The following is a 24,915-nucleotide window of genomic DNA, read 5'->3' as shown; positions in this document are numbered from 1 at the left end:
ATACACCCTGATATTTGGGTAATGAACCAATGTACAATGAAAGCGATGTGAACTGTCAAAATATTTGAAGAAAATTAGTTATTTTGCAGGTATTTGCTCATTGATGATTAAGTTGTACACCACACAAAAAAGGAAACTACTTCCACACGTATAATTACAAAGACACATGGGATAATAATACTACACACTGCTTTTCCAGTGATCATCCAGTACTTTATTACAGAAGTGAAAAAGCTCTACTTTTCCAGGACAAGTTTTAATTGGCCAATATACTGTACTGAAAAAGCATGTACTGAAATTAAAACTAATGATTCAATACATATTATTTAAAAGGTACATCTTATGATCAAAGCGCTTTATAATTATCACCTACAGATTACAGAAAGAATTAATGCATATCAGCATTAATTATATATGCAAAATTCAGTTTGTAGCAGCTGGGCCTTAGAATATTCTATGCAGACGTTTTCCTTCTCTTGGATGCAATTCCTAGTACCCTATTCTTCAATTTGAAGTATGGAAAGAAGCCAAATGCATCCCACTAGCTATGTATCATGACCTATTGGGTGTTTGACCTGTTTCCATGGCAGGCATCAAAACCAAGAAATAGTTAAAACTTGTCATTCATAAAATGTCAAGGCAATGCACAGCAATCACAAATACAATGGAACATAAAATATGAAAACAATACAAAATATCAATAAGTCATTAAGCTTGACTGAAGAAAATGTAAACAAATAATTAGGCCTGTTGGCATAAAGAAAGGTCATCAAAAAACACCTGAAAGTCAGCTGTGAGGATGACTGCTGAATGTCTACTGGAACAGTGTCCCACAGCATGGGAACAGCAATTCTAAATGCCTGACTTCTAAGTTTAAATGAGTCAGGCTTATGAAACCTGAGGGACAACTAACTGCATGAAACCTGAGGGACAACTGTGGGAGTCATAAAGCCAATGCAGAGGTTTGTAAATACTGCAGGGTACCTCTGGACCTCGTGACCAGCACTCTGAGCTTTACAATGTATTGGAATGTAATGATGGGGGCAATAAAAGCTTGGCCGGATGTAGGTAACATGAGATTGGAAAACGGCCATGTGGCTGGACAGAACAAAGCACAATAAAAAGTTACCGGAGAGGAGAAGAAGTCTGAACAAGCTGCTCTCTCATATCATGGAAATGTTGCTAGCTTTCTGCATCTTTATTTTACCCTAAAGACGTGCCACTTGTGACGGCTGGCTCCAACAAGTGGTGCCCTCTCTGAGGTTCAATTAAAAGAAAAGAGGCAGGCTAAAGGAAGCAGTGTGAGACTGACTTCAAACTTCAAAGAGAACCGAGAGAAGCAACTTAAAGGAAACAGTCTGAGGCAGACTAAGAGGATTTTAAAAGACACTGTGAGAGGACTTTCGATCCAAGCAGTGGATATCATCGGCTCACCACGTCCAGCAAGGATTTCAAAGCGCTTATACATATTTAAAAAAAGATCCCTGGTGAGTTTGATCCCTTTTATATTGATTTTAGAAACATGGGCACCTCTTTGACTACTCCCCAACAGAAATTTTTAAGAGACTTAAAATTTCTCCTCTCCTCCAACAAATTGGAAGTTCCTGATGGTGATTTGATACAGCTCATTCAGGCCATCGATGAGCATTACCCCTGGCTTGCTGCAAAAGGGACTTGGGAACTAAAACAATGGGATAAGATTGGAGCACATTTTCATGGACATCCCAGTTTCGGTGTTCGAATTTTAAATGCTTGGTGTAAAATTCGTTATGTTATGGGCTCTTTATCACCAAAAAATATCTCCATGGCTGTATTGCCAACATCACCTCCAGCTTCTTTAGTCCAGCCTGCTGTGATGCCGCCTGTTCCAGCACTTGCTTTGCCAGCAGCCCCAGACCCCAAACCTCCAGATTACAGTTCCTCACCAGAGGACCCAATCCTGCAAAAATACAGTGGTCTGGCTGGAAATGACCCTGCTCTTTCAGCAGCAGCACCAGCTACCCCTTTTCAACGTGCAGTCCTTGCCTGCTCCTTATCTCAGGATACCATGGCATTCCCTGTTATTGTGCCCCCTGCTGGTGCCCCAGCAGGAACTCAAGCCGAGCACCAACCTTTTGATTTTAAAATCTTGAAAGAGCTGCAGCAGTCAGTAAAAGTCAAGGAACAAATACAGCAAATGGGAACTTTACAACCTGGCATGCCAAATCCAAATATGCCCCCACGAGAATATCAGTTGGCAGTGATTGATTTAAAGGACTGCTTCTTCTCTATCCCACTGGCTCCAGCAGACAGGGAACGGTTTGCTTTTACATTGCCAGTATATAACAATTTGCAGCCCACCCAGCGATATCAGTGGGTTGTTCTGCCACAAGGCATGTGGAACTCCCCTACACTTTGTCAACATTTTGTGGGTGAAGCATTGAAACCTTTCCACATGCGCCACCTAAAGGGCAAGCCTTTGTGGGTTCCAGCTCGATGCGTGCAGCCATGGTGAGTCCCTTCAATTGCGGAAGTGCCTTCCCCACCATCTGCCTTGCCATCCTTTGCTGCACCGGTATACAAGGAAGAGGAGCAGACGACACAGTCCAGTTGAAACCACCATATTTCACCTTATCAGCTGGCAAACCGCAGTCGTCAGAATCCTACTCTGGCTGGCAGCATCCACGGCTCAGCCACTCTCGAACTATAAGAACAGCTTTGTTGAATAAGACTTTTAGGGGAGAAAATTATCATAAAATATGGAGGGATAATATTTTTGTGCAAGATATGATTAAGTTTTATTGCATGCTTCTAAATATTGAGTGTGTATGCCTGCCCCCATTTGTTTTCAAATTAGAGAGGGGAAAGAATCATGGGGCATATATCCAAACTGTCAATATACATTGAAATTCACTTTTAATAGCTCTTGTTCTCTTACAGGAACATACAGTGACCAATCTCAGTGCTATAGGAGTGACAGGGCATGGCTATAAACTGGAAAGGAAACCTACCATGCAGCTTGGAATCAGAATTCTTATATTCTTGGCTTCCGGATGGAAGTTGGCTTCGACATTTATTGATTTTAGTGATTATTATAGTAGTTATTTGCATTATTTTGTGTTGCTGTATTCAATGTATTCCTTCTTTAATCTCTATATGTACTGCATGGTTCTCCAGTCCACGGCCCGCTTCCAGTTTCACAAGAGTCGCTTATCACACTTGATATTGGTGCTGACATTTATGACTCTGATTAATAAAATAAAGAAAGAGGGCATGTGGGAGTCATAAAGCCAATGCAGAGGTTTGTAAATACTGCAGGGTACCTCTGGACCTCGTGACCAGCACTCTGAGCTTTACAATGTATTGGAATGTAATGATGGGGGCAATAAAAGCTTGGCTGGATGTAGGTAACATGAGATTGGAAAACGGCCATGCGGCTGGACAGAACAAAGCACAATAAAAAGTTACCGGAGAGGAGAAGAAGTCTGAACAAGCTGCTCTCTCATATCATGGAAATGTTGCTAGCTTTCTGCGTCTTTATTTTACCCTAAAGAAGTGCCACTTGTAACGGCAGGCTCCAACAGACAACTAACTAGTCATGCTCACCTTGGTGGATGACAGGTTAAGCAGCTTTTAAAACTACTTCTATGTACCAACTATACAAAGCTGAATTCTATATGCTCTTTAACAACTAAATGATGAAACCAACAGTTCTCTTTGAAGGGGGAAAAACCTGTACAAGGCTTTATCTTGAAAGTCATTCAATAATAGCATGATAAGCATAATGGAGAGCAGAAAGCTAAAACAAGGTCCTCTGTGGCCAATTATATAAAAAGCAGCAGATGAGGACAAAACAATGAGGATGAGCAAGGCATCAGGTTGATACATCTGTAATATTAAGCTTACAAAGCATCAGGTAATAAAAAGAAGCCTTGCTGTTAAAATATTGAGCAAATATTCAGGTTTAATACAGAATTCCATGGGAATGTCCCTAATCAAGAAAGTATGCCTTAGAAATGAGAAGCTGTCAGTTCAGTTTCAACTGGGACACTAGTTCATTGCAGGAGGTGCATATAGCTCAGCCACCGAGAACATGGTTTGCATGCAGAAGATTCTCAGGTTCAAATTTTGCAATCTTCTGTTTTGCTTGCTACCCCTTACCCTCCAGAACAGCTTTGGCAAGGGTGTGGGGCTTGCAAGGAGTGAAAGGGGAGTTACATTGCAGAAAGGGACATTCTTGCACTGATGGGACATGTTAGTTGGATAGCACTCAGAAGCTACGGAGGCCTGGGTCATATTGATTAGAGAAAGAAGGATTTGCAAATCCACATTTGAACTTAGAATTTGGAAATAGCAAAAAACTTATGTAAAGTACTACTAACATGTGCACAATAATGAAATGCATCTTTAACCCTCTCCAAAAAGTATGAACATAAAATATAGTGATAAAATTACAAAAATGTAATTATATCTGATTTCATCTATCCAGAATGAAGCTTAAACGTCAACGTGATATGATGGACAACAACTGCCATTTGGCAATGAATTCAAGAGCTTCTTTTTCCATTTAGATTAACCACAATTTAGCATGTCATCCAAACTTTAAATTGAGCTTAATCTTATCTACGGTTGGTGAAAGCAGTCCAGATTCATTAGTTTTGGTTTGGCATTGTTTTGTTTCCACTGAGCATAGTTAAACCACAGTATGGGAACTTTATCTACATGAGAATTAAAACCCAAGCTCCAAAAAGCCTAGGTGGATTTACAAATACACTCTGAGTCATGAGCTTCATCAGAGGTTCCCCCCTAGGTGTTATAACAGGAGGTCCCAGTTTTCACCGTAACTATTATTTTTTCTTATGTTGAAGAAGAGAAGAAAGTTGGATAAGCATGCATGAAACAAGGTTTCCCAAGTCTAATACAATTACATTTGGAAGACGGAATGCACACCTTCACTGAAAATGTTATTCTCAATTTCATTTTGTTATTATCTTTCATTTTCTTATCTTTACAAGGCAATCTCTTTTCTGTGTTTTATGATTATTACTCATAGCTACACCAAAGTGTTTGCATAGCACAATGAATAAGCTTTGCAAAGCTTCAATGAAATCTAAGAGACAGTATATTGCATCCTGGTACATATGAGAGCACTAGAAAAGTAATAGAATTCTTATACAGGTCAGGATGTTCTGAGTATAATAGGTTTGGGAAAGCTGGCTATCACTTGGGATACCCAAGTTATAAAATCTTGATTGTGTGGGGATTATTCATGTGCTTCTGTTAGCAAAAAAGGTGCTACTATGAGTTTGCTTTGGAATCTTCTGTAAGAACATATCCCCAAACTAACAAAATAGAGATTTGTGGTTTTCATTGCAATCTCAAATTATTTACAGGACAATTTCAGACAGCAGGCCAAAAACGTAAGATTGTATATAAATACATATTGCCCAATAGTGCTGTGATAATGTTGGCTTATATCCAAACTAAATCATTTTGTGCACAGAATGACTTCTGCAAGCACAAAAAAACACCCCCTCCCTCTGCTCCCCCTGGACTATAAGTCTGCGCCATAGGTTGGGTAAAACCGCAAAGAGAATTTTTTGGGGAATGAAGGGGCAAGAGATGGAGGGGAAGTTCCACTGCCCTTGCAAAAGTTGTTCTGGTCATATAATGGTTTAGCTGGATACAACACAATATTATTGCAAATGCCTCTCAAAAGTTTTTCGCTGTCCTCTTCTTACCCCACTACAAGCTTATAGCAAGCACACTGAACAAGGAGACAGTTGAACTGACTTCAGTGTTTACACTACCAAGGACATTTTTATACATCTGCTGTCTTACTCTCCAGAGTCATAGCCTGGGAGAAATACAGAAGAAAAAGTTTTCATACACATGTTAAAATGTGTGCATCCAAGCACCCTGCTTAGCTTGCAAGTTGAGATGAGATCAGGCATGTTCATAAACTATGGGGTTTATGGGATGGTTAGGGGAGGGGTAGTACCTGTGGTAGGGGACACATTGTGCTCTTTCTGGGGTAGTTTGTCCACCTTTGGTACTCACCCTGCACTCAGATCTCACTTGTGTCTTCTAGAAGCTATTACCATTCAACACGCCTACACCCCAGGAAAGGGCTTAAACAAGTTGGCTAAATCAGGTGAGGGTAGCCAATGGATCTCAAACCCTCAGCGAGTTATGGACTTCCCATGAATGTGAAAACAGGCTGTGGAAGATTGAGCAACTTAGACCAATAGTGGGTCCAACAGTCAAGAAGACGGTTTCTGCATGCACTGTAGAGGGAAGTGAGGGGCAGATGAAGCTTGTCAGCCTGGGAAGGTAGCCCTTCTAAGAGAAGGAAAATTCTGATCCTAAACCTTTGCTGCCTTCCTGGATATCTTCAGGGGAAGAAAAGGCTAAGGAGTAAACCCTACACAAATCTGGAGTGGAGTCCCTAAGACTGTTGGATGGCACCTTGTACGCCTCCTTCCGTCAACTCCTGCAGCCAAGTTGGCGCCAAACTTATTGCTCTGCTTTCCTTTGGACATCAGTCCAGGACCTCCATACACACTGCCCAGGCTTGCACAACAGGGAGATCACTTTGGTGCTGCTAACACAGCAGTTGGAGTTCACCCCCGGAGGCACACCCCATTGTCTCTCAAGACAGATGGATGCTAACATCTCATAAATGCTTGCAGTGTTTGGTTTTTAATTTTTATGATGTACTGCTTTCCCTTTCCACATCCCATTTACTGAAATTTCTACTCTGGTTCCTTGAATCCCTCCAAATGTTAGTTCTGGGTTCTGAATTGATCTCTAAATTTACCCCACCTCCGATAATCTACAGAAAAAGCAAGCCCTGTCACATGCAAGGTGGAAATCAGTTCAGCCTGCAGGCATTCCCTTGTTTTGCTATACCTGTTTTATATGTTTCGATGCATTCAGCAAAGTTAGGAAGTAATAATGCCATCACTTCTCCTCTCAGCTAGGGGTCAATGGATCATGCAAAGTGGGAACTAGCACAGCTTGGGGATGTCCCCAAGCTACACTAAGCCCCAGCCTCATATTACTTCTTGGTTCTATAATATTTTGCCACCTGTTTTTTTCATGGAACATTACAGAGTAACAAATGAAGATGGTAGGTTCCAGCCCCAAGGAACTTACAATCTAAATTAAGAACAAAGGTCAGAAAAGGGAACAGAAAAGAGAAACCAGGATGACACAGGATTATATGTTCAGCAAGAGGTTACCAGTCTGATTTATTCTTTATGTAACTGCAAGGGAGGCAGAACATCCAGCCACAAGAAGGGCAGCCAGTGTAGATGGCCCTGAAGGGTGGGGTGTTTTTTGTTTGGAAGTTCTTTTCCACAAAACTAGACAGTATCAGGGCCTCTTTATAAGACCAGAAAGGACCTTAGAATAAGAAAGTGACTTATTATAACCATCACTGGAACTTCATTGCTCTCCAGGGATATGAATTTAAGTTTCTCATACTTGAACCTAATATTGCAGCTGCTACATCAAATGGTCTCTTCACAAATACATGGCAGGAGGGCAGCATCAAGTCCCAATAGAGTAGTGTACTTTCAAAAGCTGACTCTTTTATAGCTATACAAACCCACAGCTACACTGTTGTATACTAGAATGTGGGTCTGTTTTCCAAACCTGTTTTGTCTTTTACCAACTTTTTAATGAGGAGATACACAGAAGTGCTTTTGGCAATACTGTTTCATTTCTGTTTAGGTTTTGCCAATGTTACTGAAAAAGAGAATTTTGCCCAGAGGCTGCTTATTTAACAAGGGTTTAGGATTTCATCAATCTAAAAACAATTCACATCTCAAGCACATCTGGCTAAGATCTAATTTGCCCATTTGCCCCTTTTCATCCTCGAAGGCATCCATCTTCCATATAAAGGTTGTCAAATTTCTTCATTTTGTTTTACCCAACAATTCACCAAAAGCTGAAATATTTCTTTTTCTTTCTCCATCCTCAACATGAAGATAGCACAATTTCAACATCATTATAGTTCCCTGCAGCTTGCCTATTTTTGGTATCTATAACCAACATCCAGAAAGCAAACTATAACTTTTTTTCTAAGATGACAAATTTGAAACATGGGCATCATTTTTTAAAATGCAGCCCAAGCTGATGAAAACTACCTTAAAAACATATTGGCAGATACAGAGATAACCCTGTCCAGTTCTATAACTGTAATTGTTCATAATTCAGTTCAATGTTTCTCATTGTATAAAGGAAAGCACCCTGGAAGCCATTGTACCCAATGTATTTTCTACTTTCAAACATTGCAATATGAAGAAACACTTTTTTTGGCATGTCAATAACCTAGCAACAGGAAATATAGATATGAAAAATATCTATATTCAGGCATAATACATAATCATTTGACTGCTTGGACCTCTGTGGCTGCAATCCAACTGCTTAAAAAAAAAATATCCTAATGATCTCAGTAGGTCATTTACATCTTCACTGCTAATGATTACTGGGTTAACAACTTGTGCCAAACCTATTCTTTATTCTATATAAGCATTATAAAGCTAATACAAACCTAGACTATTTCATCTTCAAATATCTGAATACATGTGACTGAACTGACACATTTGCAAGGTTTCTGCTGTTATCACTCAAGCTTTTCAGTTTTGCACTGACCTTGACACCTTTCTTAATGCATGCTCTAAGACTCCCCAATTTTATATATATTTGGAAGCTAGAAATATTCTCTGTCTAAATATTTTCTTAGCTCTTGCATACACAAGTTGCAGAATATGTGTTCCTTGGATTAAAATTCATTATTCCAAATTGATTTATCAAATACTGATTTATGAGCACAAAGCAAATGGAGAAGCCTATTATCACTCCTGCTAAAGAATTGCTGTACTATTAATTTAGATTTCCTGCCATGACTTGCTCTTCTATTTTGAAGCCAAATGTATCTGATTTGGATTGCTGACCACTGAGTTATTATATTCAAGGAAGTGGCCTTCAAAATAAAACATGATGTCTCTTGAAAGTATGAATGGGTTCTACTCTGCTAAATTTTGTTTTTTTTATAATAATTTTTATTGGTTTTCCAACACAGATAAAAAACAAAACAACACACTCACATAAACAAACGAAAACATATAAACATGTATAATTTCAAAAACGTTTTTTTCATAACCTTACTTCTCGGACTTCCCCTTACCTCCCCTTTTCTGCATCCTTGTTTTAAAATTTTTTCAGCAACTATTCAGACCAATTAATTAATTACTTGTTTTCTTTTTAAACTTCTTCTAACACTTAATCAGTTACAGCTGTAATTCTATATTTTCCTTTCCCCTGACATTTTAGCATTCTTCAATTTTACAACAATTTTTAAGATATACTTTAAATTTCTTCCAATCTTCTTCCACCGTCTCTTTTTCTTGGTCACGGATTCTGCCGGTCATCTCCGCTAGCCCCATGTAGTCGATCACCTTTGTCTGCCATCTTCCAGTGTGGGTAGTTCTTGTGTCTTCCAATACTTTGCTAAGAGGATCCTTGCTGCTGTGGTAGCATACATAAAAAACGTCCTATCCTTCTTTGATACCAATTGGCCGACTATGCCCAGGAGAAATGCCTCTGGTTTCTTATGAAAAGTACATTTAAGTACCTTCTTAATTTCATTATAAATCATTTCCCAGAAGGCTTTAATCTTCGGGCAGGTCCACCAAAGGTGATAGAAGGTTCCTTCAGTTTCATTACATTTCCAGCATTTATTATTGGGCAAATGATAGATTTTTGCGAGCTTGGTTGGGGTCATGTACCACCTGTAAATCATTTTCATAATATTTTCTCTTAAGGCATTACATGCCGTAAATTTTATACCAGTGGTCCATAACTGTTCCCAATCCGCAAACATAATGTCATGACCAATGTCTTGTGCCCACTTAATCATGGCTGATTTAACTGTCTCATCCAATGTATTCCATTTCAACAGCAAGTCGTACATTCTTGATAAATTCTTAGTATTGGGTTCTAACAGCTATGTTTCTAGTTTTGATCTCTCCATCTGGAAGCCAATTTTCCTGTCTTGTTTGAACACCTCCATTATTTGATGATAATGAAGCCAATCTCGTACTTTAGACTTTATTTTCTCAAAACTCTGTAATTTAATTTTTCCACTCTCTTGCTCTAGGATTTCACAGTATTTTGGCCATTTGGATTCCATATTAGGTTTTTTCACTTCCTTGGCTTCTATTGGTGACAACCACCTAGGGGTTTTATTTTCCAACAAATCCTTATATCGAATCCAAACACCATATAATGCTTTCCTGACAATATGGTTTTTAAATCCTTTGTGAATTTTTACCTTGTCATACCATATATATGCATGCCAACCGAATCTATTATCAAATCCTTCCAAATCCAAAATGTCTGTATTCTCAAGAAGTAGCCAGTGTTTCAACCAGCAGAAAGCTGCCGATTCATAGTACAGTCTTAAGTCCGGCAGGGCAAACCCCCCTCTATCTTTTGCATCAGTTACTATCTTAAATTTTATTCTGGGCTTTTTGCCCTGCCAGACAAATTTAGATATATCTTTCTGCCACTTCTTGAAACAGTCCACTTTGTCCACAATCTGTAATGTCTGGAACAAAAATAGCATTCTAGGCAATACATTCATCTTAATTACAGCAATTTGACCTAACAAGGAAAGTTTCAAATTTGACCATATTTCTAGATCTTTCTTTACCTCTGTGCAACATTTGTCATAGTTATCTTTAAATAAATTCACATTCTTAGATGTCATATTAATCCCCAAATATTTCACTTTTTTTGCCACCATTAATCCAGTTTCACTTTGAAACCTCTCTTTTTCATCATTTGTTAAGTTCTTCTCCAAGACTTTAGTTTTTTGCTTATTCAACTTGAATCCTGCTACCTGACCAAAAACTTGAATTAGTTTTAAAACTCTTTTCGTACTAGTGTCTGGCTGTTGTAAAGTCAATACTAGGTCATCTGCAAAGGCCCTCAGTTTATATTGTTTGGCTCCGACCTGAATTCCTTCAACCAGCTGGTCCCCCCTAATCATATTTAACAATACCTCCAAGACGGATATAAAAAGTAGTGGGGATATTGGGCACCCCTGTCGTGTCCCTTTTTCTATGGGAAATTCTTCGGTAACCACATTATTTACAATTAACTTTGCTTTTTGTTCAGAATATATTGCACCTATACCATTTTCAAACCTTTGGCCTACCCCCATCCCATGGAGATTCTTCTTCATAAAACTCCAAGAAATATTATCAAAGGCTTTCTCCGCATCCACAAATATAAGTACCGCCTTCGTATTAATATTAACTTCTAACAATTCTATAATGTCAATTATGTTTCTTACGTTATCTGACATATGTCTCCCTGGGAGAAAGCCAGCCTGGTCCTTATGAATCTCCTCCACCAACACCTTCTTTAGTCTCTTTGTCAAAATGTCAGCAAATATTTTGTAATCCACATTAAGTAATGATATAGGGCGGTAATTCTTAATCTGATTCTTTTCAGTCTCAGTTTTTGGTATAAGTGTAATGAATGCTTCTTTCCACGATTCAGGCGCCTTTTCCCCCTCTAAAATTTCATTGCAGACCTCCTTCAATGGTTGTACTAACCATTCTTTCAAAGCTTTGTAGTATCTGGAGGTCAATCCATCTGGTCCTGGAGATTTCCCTAATTGCATATTTTGAATGGCACCCTCTATTTCTTGTTCAGTTATTTTCTCATTCAAAATCATTATACTCTGTTGCAAAAAATTTTGTAATCCATATTTCTTAAGGAAATCGTCTATTTCTCCTTCATTCTCCGGCCCTCTTGCGTATAATCTTCTGAAATAACTCTGAAAACAATTACTGATCTCATTTGGTTTATGAATGTTCCTTCCTTCCACCTCCAAACTTGTGACTGTGTTCAATTTCTGTCTCTTCTTCAATTGCCATGCTAGAAGTTTCCCACATTTGTCTGCTGATTCAAATGTCCTTTGTCTCATTTGCTTAATTTTCCATTCAATCTCTTGATTCATCAGTTCCATATATTGCATCTGGTAGAACTTGATTTCTCTCAAAATCTCATGAGACTTTGGTTTTGACCTCAATTTCCTTTCTCCTTCTTTCATCTTTTCCAGTATCTTGTCCTTCTTTTCATTTTGTTTCTTCCTCTTTAAAGAGTTCTGTTGTATTAGGAAACCTCGCATCACGGCTTTACTTGCGTCCCAAATTATTCTTTTTTCAACATCTGTCTTCAGGTTTATCTCAAAGTAATCTTTTAAAGTTTTTTGGGCCTTTTTGTAGATCTCATAATCTCTAAATAGGGTGTCATTCATTCTCCATCTAAAGGAACCAGCTGTTGTTAGTTTCATCTCCATCTTTACGGCATTATGGTCGGAGCAAGTTTTTGGGCAGATTTCTACTTTTTTATCTTTGAAGCCATCCCACTAGTAATCCAGATTTGGTCAATTCTTGTCCATGTCATTTTTGCTTCAGAGAAAAAGGTTCCCTCTCTCTCAAGAGGGTTCCTCGTTCTCCAAATATCAATCAAGTCCATATTTTCAGTCATTTCGAAGAAAGTCTTTGGTAATCTCCCATCCTTAGAGACCACCTGTCTTTGTGCTTTGTCCATGTTTGTGGAGACCACGCCATTCATATCTCCCATCAAGATTACATTACGATCCAGATAGTCCATTAATATCTCATGCAACTTCTTAAAAAATTCTGCCTTCCCTTCATTTGGTGCATAAATTCCAACTGTCAGAAATTTTTCTCCTTGGACTTGTATTTCGATTGCCAAAAATCTTCCTTGTTCATCTTTAAAGATCAACTTTGGGGCCAACTTCTCCTTCGCATAGATCACCACTCCTCTTTTCTTGACTTTATCTGACGAAATAAATTCCTGTCCTAATCTTTTGTTTATAAGTAACTTTCTATGTGCCCTAGTCACATGAGTTTCTTGTAAACAAATTAAGTCCAAATGTTCTCTTTTTAAAATATGAAATACTTCACGCCTTTTTCTGGGAAGGTTCAAACCATTACAGTCCCAACTTAGAAATTGCAGAGACATCTTGTTGTTTAGTTGATTACTCTCCAGCTGCTCCCTGCGGCTGTTCTTCCTCAGTCGGTGGTTTAAGTCCAAATGTTAGATTCAAAATATCTGCTTCTGGAGTCGATTCCACCACTTCCTTATGAAGGTCCTCCTCGTTTCCTTCCAGGAATTGTTCTTTATCTTGCACTGTTCTTATTTTTACTTTCTTCCCTTTGTAGTTGAAAGACAAACCTTGTGGAAACTCCCACCTGAAGGGTATCTTGTTCTTTTTCAGCAGGTAAACCAGGTCCTTATAGTGAGTTCTTGCCTCCAAGATGTATTTAGGGATGTCCTTGTAAATTTGAACAAAAGCGTCTTCAATCGCAAGAGTTCTTTGATAATGTAAATTTAATATTTTGTCCCTTTCCTCTTTGGATCTTAAGGTTATCAGGCAATCCCTTGGGTTCTTCCTATTTTGTCTCCTACCCAATCTGAAGGCAGCTGTTATCTTAAATTCTTCTTCCTCTCGGTTTACCTGCCAAAATTCTGAAAATTCTTTGGTGAGAAAGTCCACCAAGCTGTACTTTTCACTCTCTGGGACCAGTCTTAATCTCAAATTTCTGTCTTTCCTCTGCATCTCCCACAAAGACAAGGCCGCCTCATGTTGATCCAACTGTTTACAGACTGGTACTAATTTTTCCTGTGTAGTTTCTGCAGTAGCTTTAGCTTCCTCAGCAATCTTTCGAGTTGTAGCGTTTTCTTCAATCAATTTATTTATAGTTTCTGTATTTGATGTGATACTTTTAGTATTTAGATCTAATTTTGTTGACAGTTCTGTCAGCTGTCTGGTATTTTCCGTGCTCTGCTTTGTCAAAGCTTCTAAAGATTCATTTATTTTAAGTAATGCTTGTGTCACTGGATCCATCGGTATGTTTGTCCCTTTTTCCTGCCCAGCTGCTCCTGTTGGCAGTGTGCTAGATATTGAGCCCCTTTTCTTTTGTGTAGCTTTGACTTTAGATCTTGTTATTATCTCTTATGCTGGGCCACTCATGTCCCAAGGTCGTTCCCACAGGAGCAGCTTTAAATGGAAAAATCCACTGACTTGTGTTTTTTTTAAAAGTCTGTATTGCAACTGTTTCCCCTCAGCCCTCTAGAGGGAGTAATTCAATGTATCCAATAGGCAAAAAAAGCAGAAAAAACAAGAAATCCCCAAAGAGAGAGATTTTTTAGCAACTATCTTCCAATATATCCAAACTGTCAATTTGTAACTTCAGTAAAGTCCCAAACTTGTCACAAATAAAGTCCCAACTTTGTAACCAATCTTATCTGACAGCTCACAGTCTCTGTGCCTTGCTCAGGCAGTCCGTTCCCAGAAATTAAAACGGCAGAAAACTTTTCTTCCCTTTACTTTTTCCATGCAGGTTAAGCCAAATTCACTTCACTTCCCCCTTGCTCCTGCTTGCTAGGGGAAAATTCAAGTTCAATATCGAGGCTAAACAGTTCAAATTTATTTTTCCTTCAATTGCAGCTTTGTAGTTTTGTTGCTTTAGCTATCATGCAGTCTGGGGAAGGCAGACTTCCTTTATTTTGTACCTTTCCCGTTTTCGGCCAAATTTTCAGCAAAGTTTTGACAGTCCCAGTAAGCTTTCCAATCCTACTTACGGGTGTTCCGTTTCAGTTCCAAATTTCAGGAAGGAATCGGCGCTCTCCGCCTATGGCGACGCGGCTTCACTTCACGGGCTGGGTAGCGACTCTCAGCACCACGCGCACCCCCGATGCCACTCCGGAGCCTTTAAAAAGGCTCCTTTACAGTAAGGGGGCGCTTTTTGGTGCCCGCCGAGTCTCCTTGTTCACAGGCTTCCGCACCTGTGATTTTAGGGGTCCCCGCTTCGCCGTAGTGGTCAGACCCGAACTCGTGAAGCAGTCCTCCTCCGGAGCTCGAAGGGAGGACCGCCATTAAGCGCTGGCGCCGACCGGAAGTCCCTACTCTGCTAAATTTTGGCACGGAACAGTATTTTTTTTTTATTCTGATCCACCAGAACTCAAGACCCTCCAACATTTCTCTGATGGAAATAGGGATGTCCTAAGGAAAAGCAGGACATTCCGGGATCAAATAAGAAACCAGGTTGGTTTCTGTAAATCCGGGAGTGTCCCTGGAAAATAGGGACACCTGGAGGGTCTGGAACTCAATGGAAGTGGATCACATTCACTCTAAACTAAAAAAAAGTGGTAACAAACACCATTTCTTCTCTATATCCTAGGAGAAAAGTCCACTGATCCAAACAGGGGAAGTTAACACAAAGTGTCAGTCTGGGGAAGTGGAAAGCTCTGGATTCTGGCTGGCAATGGGGGGTTGGGGGTGAGGTGTAGTGCTGTGCTAAACTGCCCTCTTAGCCAATATCCTCTTGCAGGATATGTATGTTTTTATTAACATCCTCCTTGCTGGATATCAATGTTTTTATCCTAGAATGCTGAAGCAAGACAGAGGTATAGTGGAGCCCAGGGAACTGAAGTAGATGCCCCAATCTAAGGACAAAATGCCTTTAAGACACAAGAGAAGAAAAGCAAATGCACGTCCTGCTATCTGGTGAGAGAGTCCTCCCTTTATTTCTGAGAGGGAAGTGTGTGTGTGTGTGTGTGTGTGTGTGTGTGTATAAAAGCATTGATGATAGAAACACCCTTCAGACCTTCCTCCTAAAGGTTGGGGACAGAGATGCTTGGAGAGGGACCAGCGTTCATAACCCCTGGCCCTTACTTTTGTTGCATCCTATATTACAACTCATACTGGAACCCTGGTGCTTTTTTACAAACTGTGGTTTTATTTACAGTACTGCAATTGTAGTGGGATAATTAAAATTCACAGGCCTAGACTAAAAGGATAGTAAAAAGAGATGGCTATGACTTTAAGTGGATAATGGCAAGCCATGGGTTTGTTCACATGTTACCCTGAACCCAGGTACAAGCCTTTTCTACACATGCACAAGCATTTAAGTTGGTTTGTACAGGTATTATTTGCCCAGGTACACAGACTGTGCACTTGTTAAGCATTACATGCAAATAACTGCATGAACAAGTCTATAGCTCAACAATCTGCATACTGAGACTGTATGCTTGCTGAATGCAATGTGTAAACATCCCTTATGCAATTTAGTTAACCGTTCCTGAGGGGGAAGCAACGTTCCACAGGGATCCGAAATGGCTTGCTCTTCCTTTCTCTTCTACTGCACCAAAGTACATTTCGTTGCCTTGAGGGCAGAGGTAAGCAAATGTGCTGGCTCATAGGATAGGGAAAAACATATGTTTTCATGGAAGGGCATTCACTGAAGCAAAAACACCTCCCAGCACATCTAGATTGGCAACTTAAGTTTCTTATTCTGACGAAGTGCATTCCCCAAATGGTAGCTCAAAACACCAAATATCCAAGTCATGAAAGAAGCATGATTGTTAATTACTTATATGGTTTTAAGATTTAGTACACACAGGGCCATTCACCTACATACTAAACCCTAATGTTTTCCTGTCTTTTGATAAATAATCTTTTGACAGCATTACTACGGCCAGAGTTGAGGCACTCAAAGCTCCTTTTAAAGATATATGCCATGCAGAATTTGAATAATGTGCATTTCTCTTCAAGAAGAAGGATGATGACTGGTGAGCAATCTTCTTATGACATTCTAAGAAACAATCTACCAGTTTTCTGGTATGCTAGGCCCAATGACATGAGTTAGAGCTGCTCCAGGTATTGCTCATTTCAATGGCCCAAATGTCATAGTAGAGTATGCCTTTGCTACCTCCTTTCATCTCTGAGGAAAATGGGTCATATTAAATAAATAGCTCTCTTCAAGCACAGCATACTGGACCAATCAAACAGCCAAAACCACTGTATACTCCTCTACGAGGTGTGAGAAGAATAATGAAAGATATATTTAAAAAATGAGATGCAAAGCAAAATGCATTTTGTGTTTGTGTTTCTTGGCCAGCTTACAACAAACCACTTTGAAAATAGAGGTAACTTCAAACTTCAGTTTGTATTTTACTTAAAAGAAAAATTCAAACATCTAAATCCAATCTAAACAATGAGTTGAACCCAGTCAGGTCAACTTCCCTGCTCACTCGCATCCACTAAACCGCACCAACTTTTAAATGTGCTTATGTAAATTATTATCTTTTGGTCTTCAAAAATCACAGTGGGAATACACAAAATGTAGTAACTAGAAAGTTTCATCAAGACTAGTCCACCTGCCTATTCACCTGTGGCAAATAAAAATTGCGACAAGATGCTCAAGTAGGTAATAATTTTGTTAGTGAAGGGCTCATTCACACTTCCACTCGTTCCGTCGTACTTCTGCTTGTCCCATGCCTAGAAAGCACTGGTCCAAGCAGTTTTCTGTTTGACCCACACTTTCTAGGCATAGGTCTGAGTGGTTTCCCCCTTGCCCTACTCCTTTTCCAGAGAAAAATCAGCTCTTTAGTGCTAAAACCAACCAAGTCTCAATCCAGAGAAAAACCAAATTGCCATTTACTCCAACTGAGCACTAAAGAGCAGTTTCCCCTGGAGGGTGGGAGGAGGAGCGGGACAAGTGGATAAGCCATTAACTGGAATAACCCCCACCTGACCCCTCACACTGGAAGGCTATGGTTGTGCCATAAAATAATTACTTATATGGCATTATTGAGCAGGTAGGTTAATAGACTAGGAACTGCTGTGGACTTATTTGCAAGGCTGATTTATCAAGTATGTGAAAGGAATATTTTTCAAATACTTTGTGCTGGTTTCCGTACTGATGTTTGTGTTATAACTTCTTTAAATGTTAGGTTGTTTTGAACCACCTGCAAGCCACTCCAAGAGTGCTGTTAATAGATGGTCAGTAAATATGTAAACAGATAAATGTAGCATCCATGTGTTACACACCTTACTTATCTCCTTCCCCATATTTGCTGCAAAATATACCTGTATTCCTTACTAGTATACTTGATGTGTGCTAAGCAAAGGGATGCCAACTTTTGGACTTAGTCCATTAGCTATACTGCTATCTCTTGCTGATTCCTACATACTGCTAAGTCTATTTAGTTTCATACCAATTTTCTCTTTTCTGCATTTCTTTCTTAAGGGGGCAGATAAAGACCACACTCCCACCCCCCTTGCCAGTTAGCAACCACAGGCCAAACATAGTGGTGGTTTGAAATGAGCAGATGTGGAGAATCTTTTGCCATCTCCTGGAGAGTCCGCTCAGAGGCTAGAGAAGGCCACTCTTTCACTGCATGCTTTAACTTATTAAATAAAATTCTTAAAAAGGCTGCAAGACAAACCCACTAGATTCAATAGCAAAATTCCCGTTGACTTTGGCCATAAAGATCAATCCTTCTTCAGTCAGAAACATTAACTGAAGCATAACACCTCCTCCACCTTAGATACATTTATCACTGATGGTTCAATGCATACTTAGAATTTTGTTTAATATATATAAGGAAGTTGAATAAAAATGAAAATAGCATCAATGGGACTGAACTGAGGCTTTACTCAATTGGAGAACTGCTTGCAGTAAATAACAGATTGTAATAGTCATAGTCAAGTAAATGCCATCTTTTTAAGAATCTGGTCTTATTTTTCCCATAAGGCCTGACATAAGCAGATAAATGTTGCTGTGAATCTGCCTCATTGTTTTTAGAACACCAGGTGACCAATTCTTCCCAGTCATCTCCCTACAATCCACTTGGCAGAATGCCCTTGCTTATACCAACTGCAAGGGAATGGTATCTGTTAATGGCTTACCACAATATTCATTTAGACATTTCTAAATGGGTTACATGAAGCTTCTCAAATACCTAGCCTTAGTAACAAAGCCATTACATTCCCCCCCCCCCTTTTACTGATCCTGGGGAGGTTAACCACAATGGAATTATTTCTCGAAGTGTTCATTTTCCCTAAAGTTTTGCTTATGAAATACATTTTCCCTGCCCATACAAATGCATGAAGTTTCAGCACAATCCATAAACTGGAGCAACAATGTTAGCTGAAATCATTCCTGAATGTTTAGTATGCCAAGGCAGAGAAATACAGACACCATAACAAATACCCCCGAGAGCAGAACTGAGATAATAGAATCTTCTGCTTTGGTCTCCTGCCACATGTGCATGAAGAAAGCTTCAGGTGTTTACCACCTTGTGGCTTGAGTGGGTAAATAGTTTTGCATCCTCCCCCCTCCCCCTAGAAGGTTGCTTTTAACAGCAACTAATCTCTTAACACAGGCACACAGAAAGTTCTCTGAAAGTTATGCCCTAAGGAGAAACTGAAGACCAAGAAAATGAGTCCTTAACCAAACATATACAGAATACCAATAGTAAGAAGACTGAAACACAGCTGAACTTAAAGGATGAGGATCTTCTTCCAAATCTACAGCAACCATTGATATATACTAAAAGTTATACCCATCCCTCTGACCCCACCAAAACAACACACCTGAACCATCAGACAGTCCCTAGCAAGGAGGGGGGGATCTCTAAGGACCAGCTTGGAGGGGGGAAAGCAGGAGTACTTACATCTCTGAACTTATTCCAATATTTATCTTTGTCGTATTGGGAAACAGTGCTCAGCCATTTGTCATTGTCCAAGAAATTGCCATTGTTGCTGCTCCCAGGGATGATTTCTGGATGCCTGCCTTCCACTTGCAGAAAACACCAAACAACTATGGCCAATATCCTATGCATCTGCAAAACGGGGTGCGGGGTGGTTGGGAGAGGGAGAAAGCAGGAAGAGAAGAAAGGAGGTGAGGAGGTGGTGGTGGTGGGAAGAACAGGGACAAATACCTGTCTCAGTCAATCAGTCCACAAGAAAAAGAAAAAGAGACAAGCGTTCAAAACATAGCGGCTTAATAGCTCTAGGAGGGGCAAGGGAGGCGGGTGAGCCACGCATTTGATGGGAGACGCAGCTCCACCGCACAGGGCGCTCCGTCAGAGGAACCTCGAGATGGAACCAAAACTGCCAAGGCAGCAGCAGTCCTACCGGGAGGGGAGGGCGGCGGGTTCCCGGGAAAGTTTGAGTGGCAGAAGTAGGGATTCTCCTGGCGGGCTTGACCTACCTTGGGAGCCCCTCCCTGCGCCTCCTCCCCAAAGGAAAGCAGCCGCCCCTCGGGCTGAGGGAAGCAAAGGACGCTCTGAGGGAGACGCGGCTGCCGCCAGTACCTTTCGAGGGCGGCGCGACGAGAAGCAGCCTGCAAGTTTCCCTGGCGAGCTATTCCAGGCGCACTCACCTTCGGCCTGAGGGCTTTGCCGTCCTCCGCACGCTGCCACCCGTTCCGCCCGGCTTTGCGCCGCCGTTCCCCGCTGGCTCGGCGTCGGAGCCCCGCTCCAGCTTCGCCCAGCCGCTTTGTGTGCGCTTGTGTAAGTGTCGCGCTGTGTGTGTGCGCGCGCGTGCCTCCTCGCCGGCTCGGCGTGAATCATCGAAATCTGGCGCCGCTTGCTGACCGATCGGTGGAATGGCGGCGGCGGCGGCGGCGGCTGGCGGAGGAGGAAAGGTGCCGGCTCCTCCCGGCTGGGCTGCGTCCCGGGGCCTAGCTAGCGCCTTTGCAGAGGAGTCCGCTGGCGAAGATGTTGGCACTTTCTCTGCTCGCTGCCTCATCAATGCAAAAGTACTGTGTGCAACAGCAGAGCTTCTTTAACCATCTCTGCGTCTTGCAACACTCTTGCCCAGGCGTCAGACTCTTGAGGCTTGGGGTTTGTAAATGCAGGTGTGTGTCGTTGAGGTCCAGTGGCCACGAAGTTGGTTTGCAAAAGCTCTGTGTCGAGGACCCAAAATACTTTGGGGACCTCAGCGGTTGAGCTCAGCACCTGCATGAGAGACTTGCATTCGTGTGGTCGGTGCTATTGTTCTAGAAAAAGAGGTGCTGGAACTCACTCATTCCCTTGTACAGTACAGTGGTACCTCGGGTTACGTACACTTCAGGTTACAGACTCCGCTAACCCAGAAATAGTGCTTCAGGTTAAGAACTTTGCTTCAGGATGAGAACAGAAATCGTGCTCCGGCGGCACAGTGGCAGCAGGAGGCCCCATTAGCTAAAGTGGTGCTTCAGGTTAAGTACAGTTAAGAACGGACCTTCGGAATGAATTAAGCACTTAACCTGAGGTACCACTGTAATGGCAAAATTGCACCCACCTGAGAAGTGCAGGAACTGAGGGCTGAAAAAAGCAGTGGGTGTGGTGTCTCTATAGCAGAGTTTCCTCAGCCTTGTGTCTCCAGCTGTTTTTGGACTACAATTCCCATCATCCCTGACCACTGGTCCTGCCACTGCTCTATAGCAATGACAAGCAGAATTAGGGCTTGTGGGATGTATTTTGGGACAGACGTATTAACTCCATGAACTGGAGCAAGGCACCAAGCCGTGGAGTGAACATCTATTTAGAACATCTATTTAGAGGAATAGGGTGTCTCTGTACACACTCAGCCCAGGGTTTTCAGTATCACAAGTGAGCGAGTCTTTCTACCCACAAAATACACTCCCCAAGCCTTTATTTCAGCAATGAAGCTGGAAGGACGGTAATAATACTTAATAAAAAAAATATTATTTGTATGCCACCCATCTGACTGGGTGGCTCCCAACAGAATATTAAAAACATGATAAAACATCAAATATTTTAAAAAACTTCCCTAAACAGGGCTGCCTTCAGATGTCTTCTAAAAGTCAGATAGTAGTTTATTTCCTTGACATCTGATGGGAGGGTTCTTCATAGGGCGGGCACCACTACCAAGAAGGCCCTCTGCCTGCTTCTCTGTAACCTCACTTCTCGCAGTGAGGGAACTGCCAGAAGGTCCTCAGTGCTGGACCTCAGTGTCCGGGCTGAATGATGGGGGTGGAGACATTCCTTCAGGTATACTGGGCCGAGGTCTATTAGGGCTTTAGGGGTCAGCACCAACATTTTGAATTGTGCTTGGAGATGTACTGGGAGTTAATGTAGATCCTTTAAGACCAGTGTTATATGGTCCCGGCGGCCGCTCCCAGTCACACGTCTAGCAGATGCATTCTGGATTAATTGTAGTTTCTGGGTCACCTTCAAACATAGCCCCATGTAGAGCACATTGCAGTAGTCCAAGTGGGAGATAACCAGAGCATGTACCACTCTGGCAAGACAGTCAGCTGGCAGGTAGGGTTTCATCTGGCATACCAGATGGAGCTGGTAGACAGCTACCCTGGACACAACTGACCTGTGCCTCCATGGACAACTGTGAGTCCAAAATGACTCCCAAGCTGTGCACCTGGATCTATTGTTGAAAACATTGTTTATAGTTAAATTTATATCTCACCCTTCTTCTCAAGGAAGATCAGGGTGGCAAATATGCAAATGGTAATGCATTTAAACATGCTTCCATTACTGGTGCAGACTGGGAACAATTTCTTCTGAAGAGGAAAGTCAAAAGACAACAGAGGAGTCTGCTGTCTAATATTTAACAGGAGGGAATTCCAAAGGGTAGGTGCCAGAACACCAAGGACCCAATTCCTATATTGTGAGGAATAGACCACCTACAAAGATGGTATCTGCAGGATGCTCTCATGTACACATTGAAGCTGTTGATTGGGCATATCAGAGGTGATCCTTGTCCCAAGCTGTATAGTCCCAATTTGAAAGTTGAAAATGCCAAGTAGATCATAATCTACTTCTGTTCTTCTGTGCTGTACAGTCACACCCATGCAAACATATTCTGTTGATCCAACAAAGGCAAGGTAGGGTTGTGGCAAAGCATGGCAATGACAGCTGCAGCTATGGGAGTTGCTTACACACCTGCTGTTATGCCCTCCAGCATGAGTGGCCCCAGGCCTCACCCAATCTCAGAAGCTCTGAAGTTTAAATAAGGTGTGTAATATGATATTTACTTCAAGAAAAGAAGGAATGAGCAGGACGGTGGCATTGATCCGCACATGCCTAATGCAATACATCACATTTGAATTGTGGAGGTGGAAAATAGATCTGAGCCCATGTGGGCAATTAACAAAATAATCAGCTTGGGACTTTTAAAGGGTGCAAATTCTGCAGATGACATATAAACATAACCTTCAAGGTACTGGAAACCCTACTGTTCTACTGTAGTTATCAAGTTTACCAAACAGTTTTGTGCTTCGCTTGTATATTCTGAACATTGTAACATGGATTATGTTTGCACAAGAAATATGTGTTCCCATTTGCCTAATTATGCCATAATTCCATATTTCAAATGCTTCTAATCCATTTTGATCCTACTAAGTGTGCAATTCTAGGTTTAATCTTCGACAGTGTTTCACATCCTTCAACAGCTGCAGTATATCACAGCTGTTTATTACTTACAGTAGCAGTAAAAAAATATAAACCTTTGCCTGTAGATTTAATAATATATTTACCACCAACTAAAGCTCTAACTGCGGGGGGGGGGGGGGCACAGCAATGTATATTCCCTTCTTGTATATTGTAAATAGTTTCAGTTTTTAGAGTAGCGTGTGCCATTTTCTCTGTAGTTACTGAAAGCAGCTACAACAAGGCTGGAGGAGCTGGAAGCACAAAAGAGAGTTGCAGGAAAAGTGTTGTGATGGGAGGGAGGCACTGACTCATATCTTTCTGGTGAGGTGATGGAGGATTAAGGGACTCTGGTGGGAGATGGCAAATGGCTGCTCCCTCAGCAAACAAAACCAGAGTTTGGAGTTGGGTGTGGGAGTGATGTGACCTAGAAGTAGAGCTCTGAGAAAGACTCAGAGCAACATTTGATTTCTGTTTGAATCCAGCACAAAAACGAAAAATAAGTACCATACCAGGACTCAAAGAAATGACTGTGCAAGTAGAGCAGAGAGATCCACATATTCTGCTACAGTTCCATTACTGTAATTGTTTTCATTGCAGTAGTTTCCACTTCTAAACAGACACACTAGTATTTGGTTTTAAAAATGAGTTATTTCTTTAGCAATGAAAACACTTCTGAAATAACACAAATTTTTTAGCTCTAGCCCCCCCCCCCCCAGTATTTTAACCTACATGCACACATTATTTACATGCACACATCATTGGATCTCAGGACTACATGGCATAGATATTCCATTTGTGACATTTGCACGAATTCACATACTATGGTTCCACCCCACACCCTTGAGATTTCCAAGATTGCAACTTCAGCATTGTTAGCTGTGATGCAGAGCAATACAGAAAAGCTCATTTATCCCCTACTGGAAATGATTATGAGGCAATGAAATGTTTCTTAGATGGTCTTCCACATTTCACTGAGCTGCAATTCTTCCCCTATCTGTCTGTTGCTCTGAAGTTGGAAGCACATTTTAAACAAAGCAGCAGGCAGTGAAAAGGACTTAATTCATAGCTTCCACAATGTTAAGACAGGCATGCTTTCAATCCCATATGGCTGTGCAAGGATATTTTACAGTCGAAGGACATGGATCTTGTCAAGAGTCTGCCATATCCACACAATTAAAGGAGAACTAAAGAAAAATGGCACTTGGCATAGAAAGTAACGTGCTAACAGAACAGAGAACCACTGACCATATATTAGACTTTGCAGATTTTCCCTGTACTCAGCAGTAAGAGATACTATTGTATTGAAATTGCATACTCCCAATGGCCCAGTGGGAGAAATCCCGTTGACTTTAATAGGAGCAGCAAAATTGGACTCCACCAAATTAGCAGATTCTGCAAACAGTTCATTAGCCTTAATTAGTTATAATAACCTGAGAAAAAAAATCCAATTTAAGACTTTACTGCAGCTGCCAAGCTTGAAGTCAACACAGGTGTTGGCTGGGTGCATGCGGCGGGGGGGTGGGGCATGGGGGAGGAAAAGTTGGAAACCATGCAAAGGTTGTTATAAATGAATGTAAATTGTTGCCAGATTTCTGTGTAACTTTTTCAAAGCAAAAAAATGCTCTTTTGTTGATACAA

At 41.0% G+C, this 24,915-nt stretch overlaps 1 protein-coding gene across 1 annotated transcript in view; it reads right to left on the bottom strand.

Annotated features, from left to right (window-relative positions):
- The window catches only part of SPOCK1 (SPARC (osteonectin), cwcv and kazal like domains proteoglycan 1), a 410,736-nt gene extending 390,267 nt beyond the window's left edge, over positions 1-20,469 (bottom strand). Inside the window, 3 exon segments of the mRNA XM_083728616.1 lie at positions 19,555-19,722; positions 20,265-20,417; positions 20,419-20,469. Of these exon segments, the coding sequence (XP_083584742.1) occupies positions 19,555-19,722; positions 20,265-20,417; positions 20,419-20,454 (357 nt within the window). The 5' untranslated portion in view covers positions 20,455-20,469.
- Between the last annotated feature and the right edge of the window lie 4,446 nt (positions 20,470-24,915).

Source organism: Podarcis gaigeae (assembly GCF_964106915.1).
Source record: "Podarcis gaigeae genome assembly, chromosome: 2".
Taxonomy (NCBI): Eukaryota; Metazoa; Chordata; class Lepidosauria; order Squamata; family Lacertidae; genus Podarcis; species Podarcis gaigeae.
The sequence above is the reverse complement of the archived record's forward strand: the minus strand, read 5'-3'. Positions and strand labels throughout refer to the sequence as shown.